Source organism: Maylandia zebra, linkage group LG22 (assembly GCF_041146795.1).
Source record: "Maylandia zebra isolate NMK-2024a linkage group LG22, Mzebra_GT3a, whole genome shotgun sequence".
Lineage (NCBI taxonomy): Eukaryota > Metazoa > Chordata > Actinopteri > Cichliformes > Cichlidae > Maylandia > Maylandia zebra.
This window is the reverse complement of record NC_135187.1, coordinates 26,064,244-26,082,739: the sequence shown is the minus strand read 5'-3', so window position 1 is coordinate 26,082,739 and position 18,496 is coordinate 26,064,244. Positions and strand designations below refer to the sequence as shown.

At 42.5% G+C, this 18,496-nt stretch overlaps 1 protein-coding gene across 1 annotated transcript; it reads right to left on the bottom strand.

The window, feature by feature from the left end:
* Positions 1 to 13,435: 13,435 nt before the first annotated feature.
* On the bottom strand, positions 13,436 to 17,900 carry abhd5b (abhydrolase domain containing 5, lysophosphatidic acid acyltransferase b). Its single transcript, XM_004574336.4, has 7 exons — positions 17,768 to 17,900; positions 16,858 to 16,940; positions 16,336 to 16,747; positions 15,965 to 16,116; positions 14,925 to 15,036; positions 14,649 to 14,829; positions 13,436 to 14,452 (listed from the first exon to the last, which is right to left on the bottom strand). Exons 1-7 carry the CDS (start codon positions 17,809 to 17,811, stop codon positions 14,339 to 14,341), a joined length of 1,098 nt encoding a protein of 365 aa, XP_004574393.3. The 5' UTR covers positions 17,812 to 17,900; the 3' UTR covers positions 13,436 to 14,338.
* Positions 17,901 to 18,496: the final 596 nt, after the last annotated feature.

Below are 18,496 nucleotides of genomic sequence, written 5' to 3'. Positions count from 1 at the left end.
TCATCCAAGTGACTTCTTCAGTCTCAGCTGACTGCAGGTTTCCCCAATCTTATAAACAGTACATTTGCATAATGACTGAAACCAGCCCACTGAAGGAACAATGGGCTGGGAGCAGAGGCGGTCCTAGCCTGTTTGCCGCCCTGGGCGAACACTCCCTATGTGAAGTAGGTGGAATGAAGACACAGTTCCAAAAGCAAACACACTTGGTCGATGCTGAGAGTGGTCCTGTTGCTGAGGTTGGTGTCATCCTGTAATCTCTTATGGACTACCTCCAACGCTTCCGTGACTGGGATGCAAGTGAAGAGAGATGTAACGTCGTACGAGACCATGGTTACATCTGCCTCCATAATGACATCTCTCACCTTCTCAACAAAATCCAGGGTGTTCTGGACGTGGTGTTCAGAGCTGCCTACCAGCGGGTTGAGGATTGAAGCCAGAAACTTGGAGATGTTATAGGTGACAGAGTTGATCAACTCTGTCACCTATAACATTGTCTTCATTCCACCTACTTCACATACAAGGGTCAGTTCTACAGGCAGAAACATGGGTGTGCCATGGGCTCCCCAGTTTCACCCATTGTGGCCAATTTGTACATGGAAGAAGTAGAAAAGAGGGCTTTGCTATCCTACCCTGGAACACCACCAAGCCATTGGTTCAGATATGTGGATGTCACCTGGGTGAAAATCAGGTCTCAGGACGTTCCACATTTCACGGATCACATTAACTCGGTGGACCAACACATCACGTTCACCAGGGAGGATATGAAAAATGGCAAGTTGGCCTTCTTAGACTGTGAGATTTCCATCAGGAATGGGGGACATCTAAAAGCTGACATGTACCGTAAACCTACACATACACATCAGTATCTAAGGTTTGACTCTCATCATCCACTGGAGCACAAACTGGGTGTCATCAGGATGCTACAACACAGAGCGAACACCATCCCCACAGACATAGAAGCAGAAGAACATCACATCAAGAAAGCCCTGAGTAAATGTGGTTTCCCAGCTGAACTTTTGTCAAAGCGGGAAAGGCACCTAAAGAAAGCTCCAGCCGATCCAGCAGAGAAGGACAACTGCTGCCTAAGCGAAAACCTGTAGTGATCCCGTATGTGTCAGGAGTATCGGAGCAGTTGAGACGCATTTTTTCTAAACACCGGGTCTCTGCGGCTTTTAAACCCCAAAACACGCTGCGCCAAAAATTGGTCCACCCCAAGGATCGGGTCCCCGACACAAACAGAGTAACATAGTGTACGCTGTTAAGTGCCAGGAGGATTGCCAGGATTTATACATCGGGGAAACCAAACAACCTCTGGCAAAGCGGATGGCACAACACAGAAGAGCTACCTCGTCAGGCCAGGACTTTGCAGTCTATTTACACCTACAGGCCAGTGGACACTCTTTCAAGGATGAGGATGTACACATCCTGGACAGGGAGGAACGCTGGTTTGAGCGCGGAGTCAAGGAGGCCATTTATGTGAAAAGGGAAAGTCCATCTCTGAATTGAGGAGGGGGCCTAAGGGTACATCTTTCGCCATCTTACAATGCTGTGATTGCAGCCATTCCCCAACTCTCTGTGAATGGTACTCGTGGCCATTGATCAGTCGTCTTTGATCAGTGGGTTTTGGTCAGTGGTTGTTGATCAATGGTCATGAGAATTTGAATAATTACGATTAAGGAGCTGACCTCCCTGAGCTGAGACTGAAGAAGTCACTTGGATGAGTGACGAAACGTTTCTCCCACAAAGCGCTACGTCCAGATGAACAGAATCAACTTTTGGAGATTTTAGACACTTCCATTTCGGCTTTGTGCTCATCTTTTACAATACAGTAAGTATTAAATAACTACTATGCAGCCATGTTGTTTGCTAATTAAGGTCAAAAGATGCGATAAAAATCAATGGTGAATGCACTGTTTGGCCAGCGCTGTGCTTCACGTAGTACTTATTTTTATGACTTTTGCCTCCAAAGCTGCCAAACCAAGTCGACTGTGGTTTAATCGTTCAGTTTTAGCACGTGTTCCACTTTTCACACATAATTTCTCCAAGGTAGGTGATATAGCCTAAAGTGCCACACCATAGGACGTGCACAATTGATGCGACATGTTTTGTGCTTGTTATCTGATGTCTAGAAACAGAAAGAACAGGGAGTTCTGTCTCTGTGGAAGAGGCTTGATTCATCAGAGTAGGCCTGTGTGCGCTAAAAATTGTCCCATTGTGTTTATTTTCCTGAACGGCCACAACCCCTCCACAAACACAGCAGGGAGTTGTAATCTCTGCAACATCTGGGCTACTGTTCCACATCAGCCAGCTGTGAGGAAATCAGATCAGACCAGATGAGCTTTCGGGTCGATGCGTGAACCCGTGCGACCCACAGGCTCAGACACACAGACACTCATACACTCACGCAGTGATGCCAAGCACAGCAACAGTGACACACGAACAAGCTGCCACAGCAGCCATGTAGGACAACGTACACGCAAATGAGCAGGTGACAAAAATGTCATACGGGTTTTTTTTTTAAAAGAGTGAATGGATCGACGAGGAGAGTGTGCCAGAGTGAGGATGTCACGTGTGCACCGAGGCACGTGCCGGATTCATTCCTATCATCCACCCACATCGTTCTCAGCAGTGAGAGACGTCACTGCCATCTGATTTCTCTCAATATCTTTCTGTATATTCAAACTCTATTAGTTCCTTCACTAGTTTGTTTTAATATACTGAAATCACTAAACATCTAGAATATGATAATCATGATGTAGAGGCCAAACTTGAATGAGTTTTTCAAGAGTATATCGGGGATCAGCCAGGCTGACTTGCTGAGAGGAACTATCTACACTAACAGCAGCAGATAGATTATCTGGTGATAACCTGTGACTCTTTGTAATGAGAGTATTCCCCATCCTTGAAGCTGAAATGCTAAACATTTAGAATGGAAAAAAGACTGAAAGGGTCTGCTCCTAATGATGAACAGCATTGCCAGAATACCCCCCCCCCCCCCCCCCCCCCCCTTTTTTTGTAGCACATTTCTTTCACAGCTCACAGTGTCATTTCTTGGCTGCAGCAAGCACTCTAAGCGCCAACTGTACTTTACCTGCCCAGCACTAAACAGCAGTCAAACTCAGTTAGCCACCAGCTTGTGAACAGTGTTAACTTAGTGGAGCATGCAGCTACTAAAGAGACAGATATTTCTCAACAATACAGAGCTAAAAGGGAGTAATTATTGAATTTATAACCATCAGATGTGGGTCTATAACTGCTGGGGTGTTATAACTGCCTCCACATCTGGGGTGCAATACATCGAGGCGCTTCCAGCTTATTGTTTCATTAGTATTAAAAATACATCATTGCACTTCTAACATGAACTGTAGTTTGAGTGGTGTAATACATCACACAAGCTGACACAGCCAACAGCTCATTCACACCTTCGTATGTTTGTTTCTACACTCTCTTGTTAGCTTTCTGCACATGTGATCACTCAAGAAGTGTCTGAAATGCACACTTTCGGGTTTAATTAAGGAGGTTTTACAAATATTTTTGCATTAACAATTTAGGAATTTACAGTTACTGTACACAGTCTCCATTTTCAGAGGCTCAAAGTAATTGGACAATTCACCAAAGAGCAGTTTCACAGCCAGCTGAGGCTTGTTCCTTTTTTATTTCATGACAGCGGGACCAGACATAATACCTGAAGTTGATTTTTTATTTTATAGTTTTTTACCTTCATTTCACTTATGAAGCTGAAAGACATTTGAGTGCAAATGAGACTGAAAAACCAAAATAAACCCATCAGAAAAAGAGTAAAAACCTTAGTAGAGGCCAAATCAGCAATCTGGCACAATCTCAAAAAGAATGGCCACAAAGCAACATCAAAAGGCCAGAATGACTTAACGAAAGGGCATGGTGACAGAATCATTTCCATGGAGAAGAAAAGCAACTTCACAACATCAAACCAATTCAAGAACACTTTCTAGGACATAGGAGTATGTTAGGAGTGAGGTCATTCACAGCAAGGTACAAACCACTGGTTATACTCGAGAGCAAGAAGCCTGCACTGCAAAAACAACTAAAGAGATTCTCAAGGCAAAGAATTGGGATGTTCTTCAATGGCCAAGTCAATCTCAATCCAACAGCACATCCTTTTCAGTTATTAAATACAAACCCGAAAGCAGAGAGACCCCCAAACAAGCAGCAAATAAAGAGGGGTCGAATAAAGGCCTGGAAGAGCATCTCAAAGAGTAAAACCCAGACATTTGGTGACGTCTGTTAGATCTACACTTCAGGGAGTCATTGCCAGCAAAGGGTTTTCATCTAAATATTATTTTAAAAATCCTTACGTATGTTAGCTTATCAAATTATTTTGTGTCTCTGGAGGACTGTGTATGAAAATGGCTAAACAGTATGTCCATCATAATGTAAATGTTTTGTTAAACACATTGAATTTAAGCTGAAAGTCTGCCCTTTGTTGAATGTGATTTTGAACAAAACAATTATGGAGCTAAGTGTGTAAAGTCTTGATTCAAAGCAACAACAAAACACAGCAGTCAATTGATTACTAAACGAGTCGTTCGGTATGGGTGTGGCCGTGTGTTTTTACGATGTACGGTCTCTGTGCGGCTTAAGCTGCAGACTGAAAGCTGTATCTGTCAGCGCAACATTTAATCTGACTGTCAGAGGAGCTGAATGGTGAGGCTGAACTCCTGCCACCGAGCTGTCAGCGGAGCGGCTGATAAAACTGCTGCAAGAAACAAAGTCCCTCAGTACACACACATGCACAGACGCACAACGCAGCACACAATTTCTGTGAGCCAGACGGACACCTCTTAGGCTAAGTGCAGCCTGCTGAGACACTGCACTCCTCTGTTATTTTGAAACTTAATTTCTTTGTGACTATTTCCAACCAGCAGCACACACACACACACACACACACACACACACACACACACACACACACACACACACACACACACACACACACACACACATAGCAGTTAATCTCTGAGTACACACATGCTGTTTTGCCATCTTTTTTTATCTGACATTGAGAGTGATGTGTTTGTGTCTGTGTATATGTGTGTGTGTATACTTGCTCAGCTATCTTTGTGGGGACCAGTTTCAGTTTTCCACAGCACTGAGCAGTGGGATTTAGGTTAGAGTTAAGCCAAAGGTTTGGGCTAGAGAATGTCTTACATGACATAATTTTACAGTCTTATACAGTTAATGTCGTCACAAAACTAACCACGCAATCATGTTTGTGTGTGTTCATTTGATAAGTGTATTCATAGTTTAGCAGTTTTGTTTGCTCATGTCAACCATGCAAATTCAAGGACTGCCAGGCAGGACAGGCAGGAGGGAGAGCGAGAGGGGAAAATTCAATCTGAATCAATTAAAGGCAAATTTCATTAGCCGTGACAGCATGGAAAAGGGGAAACAGGAGGAAATCGCTACTGAGAAAGAAAACCTATCACAGATATTACACAGAAGGTGCCACAGGCATTCTCGCAATTTAACAACAAATAAACCTGTGAAACTCAAATTTTATGAGCAAGAAACAGAGGCGCTAACAGGATCCAGGAAATTTATGTGGGGGAAGCTACATTGGAAGCAGAGATAAGGCTCTAAGTGTTGGAAGAGCAGTCCAAAGATGCTTAGAGTTGGGTTGACGATGCAGATGTTACTGTTTGCAAGGACATCAGTGGGGATGGCAGACCTCCACTAGAGCCACATCCTGTTGGTTATGAAAGCTGTTTTAATTGATCTTAACTATGACAAAGGCCTGTTGGATGTTACCCAAACCCACAGAGAATTCTCAACCCGAAGGCAGAAATTCTGGCAAGAAAGCCCTTTGTGTCTGAACATAATTAACAATAGTAGCCTGTGGTCTGTTTTCACACATGGTATAAAGAACCTGCAGGGGAATGATAAACACTCATTGTTCAGTTTTAAAGTAGAACTCCACTCATTTTACAAACCCAGGCCAATTTATTAGTCATGGTGAGAACTAAGCTGTGCATAAAACAGATATATAAAGTCTCATGTGCACCAGAGAGGAGTGCAGCTCGTGCTAAGAATCAAGCTATTTTTAAAAATATAAAACTTTATTTTTAGGTATGATGTTTGGAGGCAAATTCATAGACTGTGACGGCTGTAGCCACTCAGGGTTACCTGTTTGTTGTGGACTCATTTGAGGCCTCAAGTTCTGCATTTTGACCATTGCTGCTTTGCAAGTGGATGTGCCATTTAAAGGCTGATCTGATTGAGAAACACCGGAGGACGCTGCATGCAACTGGTAATTGAAAAATTACCAACTCCAAGGCATGCCCTAAATGATAAATGATAACCCTGCCATTTGTTGTAGTTGTTGACTTGCTTTTAGATCTTTATTGAAGACAGAGTGTCTGTGGACAGTGAAGAGACAAACGAGAGCAGTGTGACTGAAAGATGGTGAAATGATCGCTAAAACTAAAAAAATATAGAAGAGTTCAAAACTGTTTCTTCATCAAAGCATTAATTTAAAGTAAAATTGCATTAAAGAGATTGAAACTTTTCTTGCATCAGTTGACAAGTGCACTATAAACCCTTACATACTATACTATTCATGCCTTCACAGTGTAGCTCCGGTCAAAATCTATGCCAAAGTTTGAACTATAGGTTGATTTACAATGTTTAAATAGTCTGCTTTCTGAGCAGTGGTAGGAAACCTAGCATGTGTGGGATTTTCACATGTGTTTTCCACCCTCATTATAATCTCATGACTTTCCCGACTCCTCTTTAAATATGTGTTTTAATCTTAGTTGGCTCAGCGTAAATAGATTACGTTTTTAAATATATTTGCATTCATATAGTGTTTTTTAGTCTTAGTGGCCTCTCAAATAGCTTTTTACAAGTCAAGGTTTAAACAGTTCATCTGCCTCTCGACCGTGGCATCTTCTGACCTCCACAGAACTGCTTTTCCTCATGTTCACCATACATGATCGCTAGTGTGCTGTTTTACTCTTCCTGTGTTTTGAGATTTCTCCATGATCCTTCAAAGACCATCAAGTGCCTGTCTCCATGGGAACCTGGGCACATGGGGCGGGAACACAGGCAGTTCACACGACAGTGTCAAAAGTTCCCCTGAACTGTGTCACTACTATCCAATAGAGCATATCACAGACATGACACATGCAGTTTCACAGTTTCAAGTTTTACTAAAATCACAGTTTTTCTCGTTTTGACCTGTAATTGTGAATAAAATCCAGGACAAATGAATCACACACTGACATGGATGAAATTTGACCTGGAAGAGCTGGAACAGCAAAAAGATTTGTTATTGTTACAGCAATCCAATGTCATAAATGGACACATTTGACCCAAACAGTATGTAAAGGTTAAATGGCTTTGCGGTTGCAATGGTCGATGTTCATAATAAACATGGATTAAACCTGAGCCCAGAGGCCCCACCCACCTACTGCCAATCAGAAGAAAGCTTGTTTGAACCAGGTATCGGGAAAAAATACTCCACTAGAGTCAAAGTATAAAAATATGGAACTGGAATTGGGCATGATCAGTCCCCTTATGCAAGTCAAGGGCATTTTAAAGTGTATATACGTTTACTTCCCACTGTGTTAGCCATACCTGTTATCTAATATCTAAAGCCAATGTCAGCATGCCAGCAATTTAGACATGTAGACATGGTCAAGATGACTCCAAAAACCAGTTTTGATTTCACAGGCTTACACTCAATATTATGAGTGTTTATGTTAACTTCTATTTTACTACTTTTCAAAGTTTTATTTTGCCCTTTTCACTGCCTAAGGACACTGTACACCTGCATAGGTTTTTATCTTCTGTGTTAAACACATTGAGTTTGATGAAATGTATATAAATAAAACTGACATTGTCATTGCTAAACATCAAACTGAACATCAGAAAGGGAAAGAAAGAAGACTTTGAACATAGTTTTGTTGTTGATGGCTGATGGGTCGGTCTGAGTATTTCAATAACTGCTGATCTACTGCAGAAAATATCCAGTGAGCAGCAGTGAAAATACCTTGTGGATGTCAGAGGTGAGGAGAATGGACAGACTGCTTCAAGCTGATTGGAAAGCAGCAGTAACTCAAATAACTTCAAGGTGTGCAGCCTTCCTCTCCTGTCAGCTAAGAACAGGAATCTGAGGCCACATTTCGCACTGGTTCACCAAAATTGGACAACAGAAGATTGGAAAAGCACTGACTGGTCTGACGAGTCTCGAGTTCTGCGGCCACATTTAAAAAGTAGGGTCAGCATTTGAAGTAAATCACTTGAAATCATGAAGCCATCCCACCCCACATCAAAGGTTCAGGCTGTTAATGGTGGTGTAATGGTGTGGGGGATATTTTATTGGCACACTGTGGGCCCTTTAGTATCAGCTAAGCATCGTTTATAAACCACAGCCTACCCAAGTATTGTGGCTGACCATGTTCTAATGGCTGTTTCCAGCAGGATAACACACCATGTCTGAAAGCTCAGATCATCTCACACTGGTTTACTGAACATGACAGTGACTTCACTGTACTTAAAGGCCTCCACAGTCACCAGATCTCAATCCTTAGACACATTACCTTTGACTTGATGCTACCATTTCAACATGGACCTAAATATTTAAGAAATGTTTCCAGCACCTTGTTGAATCTGTTCTTGAGCTAAAAAGAGAGTCCAACCTGTTAACTGTAGCAAGATGTACCCAAGAAAGCAAACGGTGACCAGTGTATAGCCCTCTGAAGTATGTGATTTGCTGTTATTTATCAGGGTGGGTAAAGAAAGCTTAGCTGTGCTTTAAAATCAAAGTAAACCAGCAGCTGGGACGGGTGTGGAAATCTGCTTGGTGACAGGAAGTAGCTCTGAGTCCAAATTTAGTTCTGCAGGATCAATAGTTTCGGTGAAGAGAGATAAATTACCACCTCTACAGGATTTTATGAATCAGTAGCACGGCTACTTCAGCAGCAGTCCCAGTGATGTCACTGCTGATGATCCTTAATATAAAAAGTTTTAATGCCTCTTTGGATTCTATTCAGTCCTTCTGCGAGATGAAGAGAAGTCATCACATCACCAGCTTTTGTGCCACACGCGTGCAGAGAACAACCATCCAGATGGCAAACTCGGGGCTCTGGCTCTGTTAGTCTTCCCTGAAGCGCTCAGTCAGAATTTAAGTGCTGAGATCATTAAGCTCTGGCGCTTTCCATGTAACGTGAGAGCCGCGATGTGCTGTGAAGTGCTCTCGCTGCATAAAGGCTGAGAACATTATGGAGTTCTGGGGAAAAAATCAGAGCACTCTTCAGATCTTTGATATTTCAACTCCCTAGACAGCCAGATAGAAAGAAAGGAAGGAAGATATTACCTTTTTTTATTCTACACTGATTTCACTCCGCACAATCTTTTCTGTTGTGCAAATGTCTGTCTGGCTGCTACTTCTGTGGCTAAAAATAAACGCCCGGACTGTAAATATCATCAGTCACCGATGGGCTAACTATTATTGTTCGGATTGTTCGGAGGGGAGTGGAGCTGCCTGTGAATGATGCATGCATCTAATTACATTGTTTGATTGCCACATGAAAAATTAACTTAATTGTCTGTCAAAGTGGTGATTGATGCATTTAGCTAAGCAGATGTTTTGGACTCCTGGAAAACTGTCTGATGGATTAACTGCACATAAAAAAAAAAGAAATGTATGCAGAAAAGTGTTCGAGCATTGAGCAAACTTACAGCTGTGCGACCCGGAAATAGTCAGAATAATATGCAACATTACTGCAGTCTTGTAAATAAATGAAACACCAATTTTCCTGATGCTTTGGCAGCTCCAGCCTGTGTGTGTTTCTGCTGATTAAAGCGACACCGAGAGCCGATGGCTGGCGGCAGCAGTGGCACAGTGTGCACTTCTGTAGGCGCACACCTTTTATGTGCAGTTATTTCAGGCCCTCAGGCTTTCAATTATATCCAAACCCAGTATGAAAGCTCCTGTCACTTCTCTCACTTGTTTCCCTTTTTTGTAATGAAATGATTTCATGTCCATGTGACTGAGTGGGTGACAGAGAGAGACAGAGACACGATGAGTAAGCCTCCAGGTCTATTAAGCAAGTGAGGACAGTGGTCTGTGCTCATGGTGTGTGTGTGTGTGTGTGTGTGTGTGTGTGTGTGTGTGTGTGTGTGTGTGTGTGTGTGTGTGTGTGTGTGTGTGTGTCCTCAAAAAAAAAGCAGTGCACGTGGAGCCCCTGCTGAACGGTCCTCGCTTCTTTGATGATGAGCCATCCGACGTCTTCAAGAAAAACAAACAACCCATAATCACCCCGTCCAACCACAGCATCGCTTCCTGCAGGTCCACAATCTAAACGACTCCGTCTCTGTGGCTACCCTGTTGCCAGGAGACAGTTCGGGTGGGCCGGGTTGATGTCTTAGTAATGATGGAGACGGGCAGAGCTAACAGAGGGGTTACATCGGTAAAGGCCACGGTGCTCAAAGCTCAGAAATAACATTCAAATAATCTCCTGCTCAGTCTAGTGAAGTTACTGAGCAGGGAAATCTTCTTCCCTTTCCCATGCTGAAGGTGAAAGTGCAAACTTTCACCTTCAGCATGCCGCTACAGCATTAAAGTTTTCTTGTAAACAAAACTCAGGCTATACTTTATATTTAGCTTCTAATCAAAGATACGGGGTCACCAAAACAACCCTGACTCATCAGGGCACGGACACCAGACCTCTGTGGGGTGGTAGATGGCGCCTCCGTGAATCATCTTTGCACAACGTTGCTTATGCTTAATAAGATCTGTGGAGTTTGGGGGACATCTTGATTCTTTGTCCTTTAATTTCAGTGTTAAACAAGCCTTTATGAAGCCGTCTTTTCCATCTGATAAAATATCACCCAAATTAGTGATGCGGAAAACTAGTCAATGCATTTCTTACTTCTAAATTCGATGTGTACTTCCTTGTTATCAGGTCGTCCAAAAAGCTCCCTGAAGAGTGATGAGTCCTAACAAGGACTTTCTCCTTCTATAAAAAGTCTTGAATAACCAGACATCATTATATCTTAAAGATCTCACAGAACCATATTAATTGAAAATAACTGGTGGTGGCAGGTGGCTGCTCCTCCTTGAGCCTGGTTCTGCTGCTGGTTTCTTCCTGTTAAAAGGGAGTTTTTCCTTTCCACTGTTGCCAAGTGCTTACTCATAGGGCTTTCTCTGTATTATTGTAGGGTCTTTACCTTACAATATAAAGCAGCCTGAGGTGACTGCTGTTGTGACTTATAGCTATATAAATAAAACTGAATGATTAATCATGCTTGTATACAGGGAGTGCAGAATTATTGGGCAAGTTGTATTTCTGAGGAATAATTTTATTATTGAACAACAACCATGTTCTCAATGAACCCAAAAAACTCATTAATATCAAAGCTGAATGTTTTTGGAAGTAGTTTTTAGTTTGTTTTTAGTTTTAGCTATTTTAGGGGGATATCTGTGTGTGCAGGTGACTATTACTGTGCATAATTATTAGGCAACTTAACAAAAAACAAATATATACCCATTTCAATTATTTATTTTTACCAGTGAAACCAATATAACATCTCCACATTCACAAATATACATTTCTGACATTCAAAAACAAAACAAAAACAAATCAGTGACCAATATAGCCACCTTTCTTTGCAAGGACACTCAAAAGCCTGCCATCCATGGATTCTGTCAGTGTTTTGATCTGTTCACCATCAACATTGCGTGCAGCAGCAACCACAGCCTCCCAGACACTGTTCAGAGAGGTGTACTGTTTTCCCTCCTTGTAAATCTCACATTTGATGATGGACCACAGGTTCTCAATGGGGTTCAGATCAGGTGAACAAGGTGGCCATGTCATTAGTTTTTCTTCTTTTATACCCTTTCTTGCCAGCCACGCTGTGGAGTACTTGGACGCGTGTGATGGAGCATTGTCCTGCATGAAAATCATGTTTCTCTTGAAGGATGCAGACTTCTTCCTGTACCACTGCTTGAAGAAGGTGTCTTCCAGAAACTGGCAGTAGGACTGGGAGTTGAGCTTGACTCCATCCTCAACCCGAAAAGGCCCCACAAGCTCATCTTTGATGATACCAGCCCAAACCAGTACTCCACCTCCACCTTGCTGGCGTCTGAGTCAGACTGGAGCTCTCTGCCCTTTACCAATCCAGCCACGGGCCCATCCATCTGGCCCATCAAGACTCACTCTCATTTCATCAGTCCATAAAACCTTAGAAAAACCAGTCTTGAGATGTTTCTTGGCCCAGTCTTGACGTTTCAGCTTGTGTGTCTTGTTCAGTGGTGGTCGTCTTTCAGCCTTTCTTACCTTGGCCATGTCTCTGAGTATTGCACACCTTGTGCTTTTGGGCATTCCAGTGATGTTGCAGCTCTGAAATATGGCCAAACTGGTGGCAAGTGGCATCTTGGCAGCTGCACGCTTGACTTTTCTCAGTTCATGGGCAGTTATTTTGTGCCTTGGTTTTTCCACACGCTTCTTGCGACCCTGTTGACTATTTTGAATGAAACGCTTGATTGTTCGATGATCACGCTTCAGAAGCTTTGCAATTTTGAGACTGCTGCATCCCTCTGCAAGATATCTCACTATTTTTGACTTTTCTGAGCCTGTCAAGTTCTTCTTTTGACCCATTTTGCCAAAGGAAAGGACGTTGCCTAATAATTATGCACACCTGATATAGGGTGTTGATGTCATTAGACCACACCCCTTCTCATTACAGAGATGCACATCACCTAATATGCTTAATTGGTAGTAGGCTTTCGAGCCTATACAGCTTGGAGTAAGACAACATGCATGAAGAGGATGATGTGGACAAAATACTCATTTGCCTAATAATTCTGCACTCCCTGTAGACTCAGGCTTCCTGGGGACTTCCCATGATGCACTAAGCACTTGAACTCCACTCTCGGTGCATTTATATGGTATCCCATCGTCTGCCTATCAAAATGATGACTTTTCTCTCTCATAATTTGTATTTTTTTCTGATCGCTGTGCTCTTTTTTTCTTCTCTTCTTTCACTCTCCCATCTTAAAATGGAAATCTTCTTCCCTTCCTTACACTGTAGGATCTGTATGTTTCAATATAAAGCAAGTTGATAAATAAAATCCCTCAATTTAGCTCAGTGCAATTTTATTTTACTTTGTGCTGTTTCTCAGTGCATTTCCTGAATACTTCTTAAGGTGCAGCAGGGTGTATTTTCCTGCTGGGGAGAATATCTCTTTGCCATAGCTGGGTCTGTAGCAGTGTTTTGGCAGGTTGTGCATGTAACATCCAAATATATGCCAGGACCTAAGGTTTCCAGGCAAACTGAAATAATCAGTGCTGTTCACTGCGCCTGTCAGTGGTTTTAATGTTGCGGCTGATGTGTGTGTTTTGAATTGTGTAGTGTGTATTTTGATGCAGAAAATTACAAAAGAAGATGAAGCTTGAATTTCTCCAATTTACTGAGTTATACAATAAACAGGGTTAAAAATGGATTTAAATGGAGTGTACAATACGACCGGAAAAAGAGCAAACAAAAGGACAGATAATAGTATTTTTGCACACTCACACATTCACAAATTTAATGTCTCACAGTAACATGTTTCCTTCATGCTGATGGGTCTTTGAACAGAAGTCCTATTTTTAGTCCAGCACTCATCTCTGACCCTATTCTGTCACTGCAGTTGTGACTTAGCAGCAAGCCGAGCGACGTACTGCTCTTAGAGCATCACTGTCCAGGTCTCCTGAGTAGGTCGCTCAACTCAATATGCACGTGAGGTTACTTTGTGTGGGATTCGCTGGCACGAGTGTGCAAAACAGAGAGGCGCTGATGCACGCACGCTGTTACTGTGCTGCCACCTGCTGGTCACTTCCCACACAGTCACAGCGGCTCTTCTTAGAAGTGAAAAGGTTTCCTAAAAATCCCATCCAGCCCTTTGCCCCACTTACTTCTCCCTCATATCTCTCACAGAGCGGGTGAGGGGTCAGAAAAGGAACAGTCTGTTTACTTTGTCTAGATCCATACAGAAAACAACTAATTCCCTTGAGATGACATTTCTTCATTTTTTTGATAAGAGTTTCCCAACAAGTTCTAGGAAAAATGTTAGACCCAGCTCCTCTTCCCACAATCTCAAAAACATTTAGCAACAAATGCAACACTGGCTGCATTTCACAATTATTTACAAAATTGTTGTATGTGCTTGAGGCAGGATAAATAAACCTGTGGCACCGTCTGACTTCAGACGCCGGGCCTCATGGAGTATTAGACAGATAATGAGGAATCCTCAATCCAGCACTGATGAAGAGTCTTACAGTATAACACTTCTCTGGCTCTCCTGTGTGTTTTCTCACTGCTCTGTTCCTTCCCCTTTCTCCTCCGTCCTGGCGAGAATCTGAAGCACCGTCTGGTTGAAGTCCTCAGGCTGGTCTGCGAAAACATAATGGCCCGCTCCTCTGATCACCTGACAAGCGCACACACAGTGGATGCGAAATAGTTTTGAGATAAAGGTGCCACCGTTCCACAAGGCAAATAAAAGTAACTTGACATACATTCAGGCAGATTTAGGCACAAAAAAATGCTTAAAATCTTGCTTAAAATGTATTTTGAACCTTGTACTGACAAAGTTAAAGGTGCAAAATGTAAAATAGAGAACCTACTTGGATTTCCACATCTGGCCTGGTTTTCTTGAATGCATATCCAGAGTGGCTGTCAATACTGGACCGGGATCCATAAATGAAAGAAATAGGAATTTCAACCTGGATCTGGCCGATCCTGTCTAGCATGGGCCTCTTAGCCCAGCCGTAGGGAACGGTCATGTTCTTAAAGGCTGTCTCGCCACTGAAATGAAAAAATAGAAAAGAAAAATGCACAAGCTCCTAAGATCTTCTGAGAATGGACATATTTGTGCACGGATGGTTTAAAATGTTCGTCACCTCGGAGTCTGGGCATTCAGATGATAGATGTAGTCACACACAGTGTAGTCACTGAACACAGAGGAGTATTTCTGCTTGAAGTCTGACCTGATGGTCTGGACGAGCATCGGGCCTAAAAGAGACGCACAAGAAAAGAAGGAGATTTAGTTACAGTTCAGACCTTTGAATAGAACAATGGCACCTCAAGCAGACGTTTGATGTTTGGTGCTCCCCCGACTCAGAAGAAGCTGGGGTGGGGGGTGGGGGGGGGGGGGTGGGGGGTGGTGCCATAGAATTAATTAAAGGCATTTAAGGTGGCGTTACTGCCAATTTTATCCTCATATTTTTTGCTCTTTGACTTTTCCAGAGTAATTACTGCATTATTCATAGTTCAAAGTAATCTATATTTATGTCATTTTGATCAGAGTTCATCCATCCTCTCTCTTTAGCCCAGCTATCTTCTGATTGGCTGCCCCACACAGACAGAATATTTACCAATATATAACAGCAGGTGGGTGGGGCTTCTTGTAAAAGAAGGTATATGTGTATTTAAATCACGATGCCTCCTGTGCAAATTCCTTTTTTTCGGGTCGTTCCCAGCCAGAAGACACTGGGATAGACCCAGAACTCGAAAGTTAAGACTATACATCTCATCTGGCCTGGAACCGTCTCAGAATTCCCTGCGAGAATTGGAAAACACTGCTAGCAAAATGAACATCTGGCAATACCTCCGTAGCCTTCTACCAATAGACCTGAGCTTATGTAAGCATAAAGATGGAAGTGCATGGTGGATGGAAGTATTTAAAATACTTACTGTAATTTTTTAAAAGCGTATCGTTTTTATAGGAATTATTTTCTTTCCTGGGGGATTAATTTTGAAATGATGCAAGAACAGTGGTATGGCATGGTTTAGATAACTGGGACATTTTAAGCCAACCCCCATCGCTGCTGATAATAATTTGTCACTTAGAAGTTGAAAACATTCAAAATACACAGATGCGTAAGAGAAACAAATATGTGTTTGTTCAGTGTGTGTTCAATGTGTGTTTGTGTGTGCTAACCTAGAGGTCCAGCCAGTCTGAGACCGGCCAGAGGGTTGAAGGGGCTCATGACGGCGCCAATTGCTCTGATCCACATTGGGATGGAGTTGTGGTTGGGGTTCTCTGGGCGTGCTGGGAATCCCCACGGCTCCACCACCAGCAGATGCTTTACCCTGCATACACACACATGCAGTTACCTGATCAAATGTACAAACTAAAATGTAGAAATTCAATTAAAACTCCACACATTTACTTCTTTTTTTATATATGGGCTTGTAGTTTATTTGGCAAGTGGTGCAAAAAAAAAAAAAGAAAAAAAAAGAGATGGCTAAACTAGAAAACCACCTGGAACTGTGTCCTCTCACACACACTCTCACACAGACACAAAGCACCTGTGTGGGTATTTCAGCGTGTAGGCTGCAGACAGGTATCCTCCGAGGTTGTGTCCCAGCAGCACCATCTCCTGAAGCCCCACCTTCTCCCTCCACTCCTCCAGGGATGCCACAAACTGATCCTCGGCCTCCCTGGGGTCGGTGCTGAACTGGGGACGGCTGCTCCTGCCAAAGCCCAGCAGGTCTAGAGCGTAGACCGGTCCACTGCTGGAGAGAGAATCCAGGTTAAGAGCCCAGAGGGCGACACCACCTCCGAAGCCGTGCAGCAGAACCAAAGGAGTGGTGGGCGGGGTTGGGGGCTGTGGGACACACGGGGCTGCTGACTGCTGCTGCTGCGTGGAGAAAGCTAAGGTCCACAGGTAGTTGCCACTCGATATCCGAACATGCTGCCTGGAGAAAGGCCGCTTCACAGCTGCGGCAGACAGAAAAGATTATAGGGCAGGGATAGAGAAACTGTTTTAACTCTGACTTTATGAAACACATAAACTACAGATCGGAAACAGCTACAGCAGACACACTCACTCTTGAGGATTTTTTCCTCGGCATCTTTTAGTTGAGAAGGAGAGGTGGGACACCAGGAGGGAAGCCAACTTGATATCCAGGAACTGTGACTCAGACAGAAAGGATACACAAAAACATGCATGAAAGACACATAAAGCACGTGCAAACCCAACAATAAACTGACCTTTGGCTATATGATATTTTTGTAATCAGTGCTGCTGGTATGCAGTACTTGACAACAACATGCAATCAATGTCCAGAAAGAAGCCCAAACATGTCTTTGTTCTGTGTATTTTGGGTCACTTATGGTCAAATGCATTGTAAATCAGCACGATTTTAACATTTGGAGGACAAAGGCAGACGCCGATAAGATAGGGTGACCATATTTTGATTTCAAAAACAGAGGACACTTGGCCGAGTCATGAAGAACTTTAATAATACTGTTTGCTTAAAGAAAACTTTGACATATTTAACGATGCCTTCTCTGTGCGGTTAATGAATGGTGAAATAAAAAAATAAAAAAATAAGTCATATAGGGTTTTACAACTCAACAAGTGCAAAACGTTTGGTCACCCTAAGATTTAAAGTATTTTTTCTACAATAAAGTTTTGTATAGGAAGTCACTCACACAGCAGCCAGAATTAACAGGAAGATTCGGGCTCGAAAACTTTTCACTTTGGACGTTTGCCAGCAAGCGGGTGGCCTGTATATTTACACGACACCGTTTTCCTATAGGTTTAGTGTGGGTGGATCTATTTTTTTTAATCTACCTGTGAATACACTAATGCGGGTTCACACGAAGAGAACAAAGTTGTGTTTGTTGTCACACAAATGAACAGCATTCACGCTGAGAAGAAACAAAACGACAAAAACAACTAGCATGTCCAACGTGAAGAAGAAAGGAAGAAAGAAAGAAACGAAAACAACTCACCTCTGCTCCTTGGCAGGTTGTAGCTCCTCCGCCATCCTTCGCATTGTGTAGCCTGCAGTGAGGGTCTCCTCCCGAGCTTACGAACCTGTTGAAAAACTACGGTCTGTGGTGCTGCGTTCAAGTACATTCGGACGGAAAATAAAAATAGCTGCCTAACATAATAACGACATGCTGCTTAATTAGAATGCTGTACATTTCATAATAAGTTAGAGTTCAGCTATCCCTCCGCTCATTTAATTCTTGGGGTTATTTAATTCTTTGGAGTTGGCATTTTCAGCGCTTCGTATTTGTTTTTTCCAACTGTATTGAAGGTAACATCATGATTTTAACCTCTGTACTCAGGTTGGCTACGTCACCTTCTTGGCTTTGTGTAACTTATATTGTTAATGTGCTTCTTTCGCACAGCATCTCATATAGTTTAATACAACCGAACTAATGAAGGCTATAAAACGCTTAATCCAAGGAAGAAACGTTTTTAAAGAATTGCCAGCGACACTCGGATTTTGTTAGAGCTAGCTTTGGCATGCTAATTAGCATGCTAATTAGCATAAGTTGCAAATAATGAGATGCCTGCACGAGAGTGTTTGAACTGTTTACCTTAATTACATACATTTCCAAAAATATGTATTGTTCCCTTAAAAGTTTATACTAATGCCACTTGCATAATATTATAATATTATATAATATTATATTAGGTTGTAAAAAAATTCTAGAAACAACTGTTTAAAG